Source organism: Delphinus delphis, chromosome 6 (genome assembly GCF_949987515.2).
Source record: "Delphinus delphis chromosome 6, mDelDel1.2, whole genome shotgun sequence".
Taxonomy (NCBI): domain Eukaryota; kingdom Metazoa; phylum Chordata; class Mammalia; order Artiodactyla; family Delphinidae; genus Delphinus; species Delphinus delphis.
The window spans coordinates 12,458,711-12,468,283 of NC_082688.1; the positions used below are offsets into that span (position 1 = coordinate 12,458,711).

The window sequence follows — 9,573 nt, forward strand, 5'->3', positions numbered from 1 at the left end:
CTTCAGATTTAGAAACACAAGTTCCAAACAGGATAATAAAATTCTAGGTAAATTCACACCTAGACATTTTGTGAATGCAGAAAACCAAGGACAAAGAGATTGTGAAAACAGCCAGAGAAAAGACAAATTATCCATAAAGGATCAAAATTTAGAATAATAGCGACAATAGAAGCTAGAAATAATTTCCAAGAGCAACAACAGAAGCTAGAAACAATGGAAATAATATCTTCAACTTTAGTGTTAAACCAAGTATGCATGTTAAAAATTTTAAGTTATGCCCATCAATATTAGAATGGATAAATATTCTTTATGAATGAAATACTATACAACCATAAGAAGAAAAGATCTACAACTACAAAGAAGAATTTAAATGAATCTCACAAACATGATGTTAAGCAAAGTGGCTAGACACAAGAATCCAGACTGTACAGTGCAAAATCCAGGTACAATAACATATACTAAACAGTATAACAGATAAAACTATATCATTAGTAGTTAGAATAATAGTTACCTGCAAAGGGTAGAGGGTGGTAAGTTACTAAAAGGGAGCAAAAGGGCACTTCTGACATGCTGGGAATGCTCTGGTTTTTGGTTTGGGTGCTGATTACATAAGTAAAAATTATCAAGCTTATTATTATTTTCTTATAATAGCTGCACTTTTCCATAGGTGCTTTATTTTTTATTTATTTATTTTTTTGCGGTACGCGGGCCTCTCACTGTTGTGGCCTCTCCCGTTGCGGAGCACAGGCTCCGGACGCGCAGGCTCAGCGGCCATGGCTCACGGGCCCAGCCACTCCACGGCATGTGGGATCTTCCCGGACCGGGGCACGAACCCATGTCCCCTGCATCGGCAGGCGGACCCTCAACCACTGCGCCACCAGGGAAGCCCTAGGTGCTTTATTTTTATAAAAACATAGAAAAGAAATTAAAAGTAACCACCAAAACAATAAGAAATAGAATGTATACCTTCCAAATCAGCAGAGATGAAAAAAGAATAAAGAAACTTGATTAATTCAATAGAAAGGAGAAAAGAAGAAACAAAGAAAACCTCAATAAAGAGGTAGTACAAAATAATAGAAATACAAGTACCCAGACCAAAGAACCAGTTAAAAGTTAGAGACTCTCAGTAAGATTTTTTTTAATCTAGTCGTATATAATATATACAAGAGATTTTACAAAAATATAAGCTCACAGAAAGTTTAATGTATGGGCATGAGAAAATTATAACCCTAGCAAATATTAATCAAAAGAAGGCTGGTGTAGTTATATTAAGACAAAATTGATTTTACAACAAAATGCATTATTAGAAACAATGAGGAGCACTTCATAAAAACAGAAAAAATTCACCAGAAAGATATAACAATTCTGAGCTTCAAAACTACTTATGGACTGAAGAAAAATGCACAGTGGAATTTTAAAATATTTAAAATGACAATAATAAAAATACTACACAACAAAAACTTGTAGGAAGTACCTAAAGTTGTATTTATAAATTTACAGTCTTAAATGCTTACAAGAAAAGAAGTCGAAAATTAATGAACTAACTGTCCAGCTCAAAGGATATAAAAAGAACAAGAACATGGGAGGAAGTAAACGATATAGAACAGAAGTCAATAAAGTTTTAAAAAAGAGAGATCAAAAATATTAAAAGCTCTTTTTCTAAAAAGGTGTGTAAAATTGACAAACTTCTGTCAAAAATAATTGATTAAAAAAGGGAAGTAGGGACTTCCCTGGTGGCGCAGTGGTTAAGAATCTGCCTGCCGGGCTTCCCTGGTGGCGCAGTGGTTGAGAGTCTGCCTGCCAGTGCAGGGGACACGGGTTCGAGCCCTGGTCTGGGAAGATCCCACATGCCGCGGAGCAACTGGGCCCGTGAGCCACAACTACTGAGCCTGCGCGTCTGGAGCCTGTGCTCCGCAACAAGAGAGGCCATGACGGTGAGAGGCCCGCGCACCGCGATGAAGAGTGGCCCCCACTCACCGCAACTAGAGAAAGCCCTCGCACAGAAACGAAGACCCAACACAGCCAATCAATCAATCAATCAATAGAAATGCTGTAGAATTATTTAAAAAAAAAAAAAAAAAAAAAAAAAAAAAAAGAATCTGCCTGCCAATGCAGGGGACATGGGTTCGATCCCTGGTCTGGGAAGATCCCACATGCTGCAGAGCAACTAAGCCTATGCGCCACAACTACTGAGCCTGTGCTCTAGAGCCCGCAAGCCACAACTACTGAGCCCACGGGCCACAACTACTGAAGCCCGCACACCTAGAGCTCATGCTCCGCAACAAGTGAAGCCACAGCAATGAGAAGCCCGTGCACCGCAAGGAAGAGTAGCCCCCACTTGATGCAACTAGAGAAAGCCCGTGTGCAGCAATGAAGACGCAAGTCAGCCAAAAATAAATAAATTAATTATTTTTAAAAAGGGAAGTAGACACAAATAAATAATACTAAGAAAGAAAAAGGGGACACAGTCACCAAAACAGTAGAGATTTTAATAATCTTAAGAGACTATTATGGACAACTTTATGCCAAGAACTTCCTATAAACATATAATTTACTAAAACTAACTCAAGAACAAAGAGAAAATCGGGGAGTTCCCTGGTGGCCTAGTGGTTAGGATTCTGGGCTTTCACTGCCGTGGCCTGGGTTCAATCCCTGGACAGGGAACTGAGACCCTGAAAGCTGCATGGTGCGGCCAAAAAAGAAAAAAAAAAAAGTATTCCTATTCACCAGCAACCAAATAGAAAACACAATTTTTAAAAAGATATAAACTTAAAACAATGAATCTTGTATAAAATAACACAGAATATATTTATGACCTTAAGGTAGGGGAAAATTTCTTAAAAAGGAAAAAAAGAGCACTACTCGATAAAGATTGATAAATTGGGCTACATTAAAATTAAGAACTTCTGTTCATTAAAAAAACACTGTGAAAAGGCAATTATTATCAGCAATACATATATATATGCAGAAGTCTTATCTTTAGAATACATTACAATTCTTACAAGTCAATTTTTTTAAATGGGCAAAAGACTGGAAAGAGGATATCCAAATAACCAATAAGCAAATAAAAGGTGCTCACCATCATTATTCATCAATGAAATATAAATTAAAACCATAATGAGATATAAATGCACACCCATCAGAATGGCTAAAATTAAAAAGGCTGACCATACCAAGTGTTCACAAGCATACAGTGGGTACTTAGCAAATAGAAAGCTAAAACACTCTGGGAAGGAGTGTAACCTGACATGACTACTTTGGAGAATTGTATGTTCTGAAACTGAACCGAAACTTAATATATGCATAACCGAAGGCTCAGCAATCCTCCTCTTGGTATACACCCAACAGAAAGGCATACACATGGGCATCAAAATGCATGTTCATAGCAGCACTATTTATTTTAGCTCAAAACTGGAAGCAATTCAAATATCCATCAACTATAGAAAACACAGATAAATCGTGGTATACGCATTCACTGGGGTACTATAAAGAAATAAAAATGTACCAACAACTACTACAGGCAACAACATGGACAAATCTCACATGTAGATTGCTATCAAAGGAAGCCAGGCATGAAAGAATACATCTTGAGTTCAAAAAGGGCAAAACAAATCTGTGGTAGTAAAGTCCAGAGAGGGGCCTGTCTTTTGAAGAGTGACAACTTAAAAGGACATGAGGGAAGCTTCCAGAGTACAAGTGACGTTCTATATCTTAATCTGGGTGATGGTTACATGGTTGTGTTCACTTTGTGAAAATTCACTGAGCCATACACTTACAATGTATGTATGCACTTTTCTGTGTACATCACTCAAAAATTTACTTTAAAAAACATCATATACAAAAGTGACAAAAATGATGATAGCCTAGAAATAAACCTGATTAAAGAACTGTGCAAGATCTTTATGGAGAAAACCTGACAATACAAGTTTCATAGAGAAGAGCAAAAGGCCAAGAAGAAGGAAAAGAAAAAGCTAGCGTGTTCTGAGGGGAAAGATTTGTACCACTAGATTCAAGACTTGTGATTCAGGCATTAAGGAATTTAGTGCAGGGAGAGATGAGTAGTTCAACACATCAAGAACTCAGATATAAATCATACCTATAAAGAAACCTGCCATATGACAGAGGAAGCATTACAAATCTGGGAGTAAAGAAGGGCTACTCAATAAGTAAGGTTGACACACTTATTATCCATTTTAAAAAGAAATAAAATAGATTCCCTACCTCACATCATATTCAGAAATAAATTCCATATGGATTAAAAACCCAAATGTGGAAAGTAAAAACCTTTAAAAGATTTAGAAGAAAATACAGAAGAATAGCTTTATGACTTTCAGATAGCTGAGGGTTTGTTAAGACAGAAAAAGCACAAATGAAAAAAGAAAGAACTGAAAAATATGACTACATTGAAACTTATGTTCAATGAAAGACATCATAAAGTAAAAAGGCAAAGTAGATACTTGCAACATATACAATCAACAAAGGATTAGCATTCCTAATATAGAAAGAATCCAATAAATCTAAAGGAAAAAGTCAACCAACTTTTTAGGAGGCAATCAAAGAAGACAAAAACTGAATAGCCAATGAAATATGAAAAGATGCTGCTTACACGCTGCAGCTAACGTCTAGTGCACTTGAATACTGCAATGCTGTGGACATCAGGAGACCTGGATTCCAGTTCTGCCACTAACTCGGTATGATCATGGGCAAATGTCTTACATATGGACCTCAGTTTCCTCATTTGCAAAATGGTGAGATTTGTGCTTCACTAGGTAATTAGAAGAATTTCTTCACTGGATAATTACAATTCCTTCAATGGATAATTATAAGGATCAAATTAAATTATTAAATGTATGTGAATTTAAAAAATATAATGCAACCTATAGATCAAAGTTATTAACTGAATATAAGGCTTCTATGCATTAAAGTTCTTTTGGCAACTTGTTAATTTTCCTATTAACAGAAAAGGAAAAGGTCTGCATGAAACCATAAAAGAAAAGCAGTGGGAAAAATATTCAGTAGGGTATTTCAAGCACCATCCTTAGGAGTGGAATCCCTGACCCACCACTGCAAATAGCAGGTCTGCTTGACAATTTTCTGTCACTCATTCATTCCTTCAACAAAATTTTTTGATACATACTATGTGTCAGGCCCTGTTAGTTGCTAAACAAGAAAGACATAGACCTCACAGGGTCCAGTATGGAAGACATAACAAACAATAATTAACTAATTAATGAGTGCTGTGCTTAAGTACATCAAAGGTAAAGTAACAGTGTGCACAAATGCATGTAACAAGGGACCTGACCCAGCCTAAGAGGTCAGGGAAGGCTTCCCTGAGGAAGCGACATTTAAGCTGAGACCTGAGTTGTATCAAGGTCTCATTCTTGGATGACACAAGCCATTAAGATCATCCATCTAAATCCACGGCTCTAATATCTCCTCACCCAACAACCTTCTGCTTTTAATATTATTTCCAACGCAGATCTTCCTATAAGAAGAAGGCAGGTTGATCCCTGCCACAAGTATTCTGATTTGCTTGGCACTTATACCTCTAATTCTAAATCTAAAAGAAATTAGGCATTTTCTGAGCCATAATAACAAAAGAGGCGGCGTGGCAATGACAAAACAGGTTCTAATACCAACTCTGTCACTGTGACCTTTTAAGCTAATCAACTGAACCACCTGAGATACCGTTTCCTCATGAGGCATGGGGAGAAATTCAGAACATCTCTGAGATCCCTTCCAGCTATGATAATTCAAGGGCTAAATATAAGACAGGGGTGAGGAGGTCATGCCTCTACCTTTGGCTTTCTTGGTAGCGAAATGACGGATTGGTACAGCTGGATAGGCCAGGTATTGCCTGTGGTCATTCTGTCTTCCACTCACTGTCTTCAGCGTAACTTCTGAAACAGGTCTGGTCAAGGCTGCAAGGAAGTTGCAAAAGGCAGGGTGGACCAAGCGGGAGCACCTTAAACCCAAGGCCATGACTGAAGACAATTCTTGTGAACACCCACTAAAAAGAACAAGACAAAAAGGAGATCAAAGTAAAACAGACCCTATTACAACTTCAGAAAATAATCTGTACCAGTTAGCAAGCAAATCCTCTCAGCAGAGTCTGTCAATCAGTTTTGAGTATGTGCTAGGGAACTTAAATACGTTATCTCTAATCCTCCTCCCAACATCTGTACAACTTAATATGATTAGCCCCATTTTATACTACGAAGAAACTGAGGCTCATGGAGATTTAAGTAACTTGCTTACAGTCTGTAGGACTCCAAATCGCCATGCTCTTTCCACTACAGCAAATGCCCCTTAGCACACAGGGAACAGAGTTAAGTAAATGTAGAGCAGACTAAATCCTTAATGATGGTAATTAAACCCTTTTAGGAGAAAAGGCACAAAATCTTGATAAACTTATACTATAAAGAGGAAGGGCAGAGCACTGGAAGAAGACTTTAAACTAAATAAAATCATTTCAACAGGCATAAAATGACTGGAAAATTCACACAACAGCATTTAATTAAAATTTTCTTTGGTTCCTTATGCACCGATTACCAATTAGAATGCACTTTACTGTGAGTCTGAAGCATGGCTGAGGTTTGAGGTCTTCCATGTTATAGAACTAAAGCTCTGGGAAATGCCACCCTCCTTGGTGTTAACACAAGTTACACATTATACTTCTGAGGGCTTTGACCGTGGAAGAGATGCTAGAGCCTACAGCTACCTCTGGGATAGAACACAGCTCTAGCTTACTGGCAAATGTAGCATTAATAGCTTCTGCCAGGAATCTGGCTATTATTACTCAGCTAAAAATTAAGCATGATTAGCAGCAAATACCTGGAAGCTACCGTCTTTGAAAAACAGCCCCATACCTCATTAAAAAAATTAAAACTCTCATCCTAAAATTTTGATGCAGTATAACAGACTGAATAAGAGCATGGGTTTTGCAGCCATAAGACTTGGAATCCAATCCCATCTCCACCACTGACTAAATGCCCCTGAACCTCTCCGCACCTTGATTTCCTCAACTGTAAAATGGAGATAATTATAGTTATTTCCTAGATTTGGGAAGAATAAATAGGTTAATGTAAGTAAAACACTTGGCACAGTCTCTAGCAGACAGGAGTTTCCCAAAAGGGTACCTATTGACAGCTGTCACCTTTCCTTTCAAAGACTTCCATGCCAGGGTCAGACACAACAAAGAAATCATACATGTCATTACTAAAGTACAAGGAAGCCTAGAGTCAGTCACATCTAGATATAAATTTCAACTTCGGGCAATTCATTCCACTTACTGGGCATCACATTCCCCATTTGCAAAATGAAAAAAATAATCCTGTTCTTAAAGTAAAATGAGATAGTGAATACATATTAAAAACCTAGTAGCATGCTGGGAATATAGTACCTGTTTAATAAAAGCTGGCTATCACTATCACTATTTTTTTAAAGAAAAGCAAATGAGTTGCACAAAGGCAAATAACTTCTCCCGATGGAATTTTTAATAGCAAGAGATGCTAGATGTCAGTGAACAGTGTGTGGACGTCAGTAAAGACAGAGCTAGATAAAAAAATAAAAAGTTTTTCCCCTTTCACATTATTAATACCTACTATTAATGGAGGTCAGGCCTGGGCTTCCTGCTTTACCCATATTATTCATTTAATCCTCTCAAAAATGCCACAAAGAGAGTATAATAATCTCCTTTTTATAGAAGCTGAGGCTCAAAGAGACTGTCACTGACCAAGGGCATGGAGATAATAGTTCCGCCCTGTAGCAGCAAAACTGTTCACAGAAATGTGCCTCTAAGTGAGGTTTCTATACGTAAGTTTTTGCCTAATACAGCTAATGCCTAACCCACACTTATATCCAAATATGGCTGTATAATATAGTTGTTTTTTTTAATCTACAGGGTCTCAATCTGGCTGTTTCATTAAGACAGGTTTCCTGGTGTTCCTGTTGCAGGTCATAATACCAATCCACAAAGCAACAGGAAATCAAAATGGGTTAGAAATAAACAACCTTTGACAGAAAACTCACCCAAAAGCAGACCCAGTACACGTGAACCGGAAGACGACTCTATAAATAAACCACACTGCTGAAATGCTTAAGGCGTAGATTTTAATTGCACAGAAGTCAGGAAACTTCAAAGTGGAAGGTCAATAAAGGCAATCCCTTGGACCCTTTACCTTAAGAACATGCATATTAACACTCAGTTCAGCAGAGAAGTAAGGTCTAGGAAAGGAACCATTATGGGAGCCCAAGTATTATACAATAAAATGAACCTACACTCAGAAAAAAAAATGCAGCAGGAAATATCTGACCTTTGGATGCGGTCTTGAACTGGAATCTCAGTTTGCCCATTTACTAGCTGTGTGACCTTAGGGAGATCATCAGCCTCTCTGAGCTACAGTTTCCACTGCATCTTTCTCATGGTGATATTAATGAGCCTTTAAAAAGGTAATTATAACAATAATGAAACAATAGCTTATAATCATATAGTTATAACTATGTGCCAGAAACAATTCTAAATGATATATTTCATATATTAACTCATTTGAGCTTCATGATAACCTAGGAGATACCTACTTATCATTATACTCATCTTACGGATAAAGAAACAGAGGCACAAGATAAATAATTTGCCCAAGATTTTATTTCAGGCACTTTTGTTCCAGAGTCTGTGCTCTTAAACACTATCCTAGATTGTGTACATAAGGCAGTATAATTACTGGCATTATTTTTCCAACTGTTGAAACATTTTTTAAAACTACTTGAAGCACACATTCTTTATCCAAAGTCGAGGTTCTCAAAACTTGAATTTTCCTGTTTTTCCATAGAAGGTGCACTTTAATTTTGTAAAGAAATAGATGAGGAACACAAAGTCCTGGTTTATCCACTGTCCCAGCAACCCCTACCAATCCAGCTGTATATTAGTTTATGATATGTAGACTTTTATAAATGTGGGTGTGCACACACGCAGGTCCTTGTTGTATATAAAATACTTTCATGTGTTACCTGGTTTTCACAGTAACCAGGGTTGTGATAATCACCCACATTTTACAAATATGCAAATTGATCTTTCATTTCCTTGAATATTCTTCCTGCTCCAAGGTCTTCAAAACTACTGTTGAATCTACTTGGAATGATCTTCCCTCACCTCTTTAATGAACTACCTCACACTTTTCTTTCAGATTTCAGCTTAAGCATCACTTCCTCAGAGGATGCCTTCCTTGGCTATCTCCTCTAGCCCAATAGGTCAAACGTCCTATAGCCCACTTTCATAGCACCCTGTACTTTTTCATAGTACCTACTTTAACAATACCAGTTAATATTTGTGTAGTTATTTGATTATTGTCTAATTCCCTCCATAAGACTATAAGCAGTACAAGGACTAATCTATGGTTGTCTTGTTCACGGCTGCTTCCCCGGTCCCTACCACAGTTCTGAACATAGGAGACACTGAATAAATGTGAAGAATCCATGAGCGAAAGTCTATAAAGATTAAGTCCTTCCTCAAGGTCACAATGCCGGCACCAGAACTGAAATCTAAGCCTCAGACAGTAGGTCCTAGGCTCTACT

The 9,573-nt window shown here is 37.5% G+C and overlaps 1 protein-coding gene across 4 annotated transcripts in view; it reads right to left on the bottom strand.

The window, feature by feature from the left end:
• The window catches only part of MRRF (mitochondrial ribosome recycling factor), a 56,561-nt gene that overhangs the window by 45,659 nt on the left and 1,329 nt on the right, over window positions 1–9,573 (bottom strand). For 3 of the 4 annotated variants that reach the window (XM_060014198.1, XM_060014196.1, XM_060014195.1), the window contains exon 2: window positions 5,799–6,010. In XM_060014198.1, the coding sequence (XP_059870181.1) occupies window positions 5,799–5,982 (184 nt within the window). In that variant the 5' untranslated portion in view covers window positions 5,983–6,010. Of the gene's footprint in view, window positions 1–5,798; window positions 6,011–8,315; window positions 8,481–9,573 lie in introns of those variants that run through there. The other variant, XM_060014197.1, reaches the window with a different exon arrangement.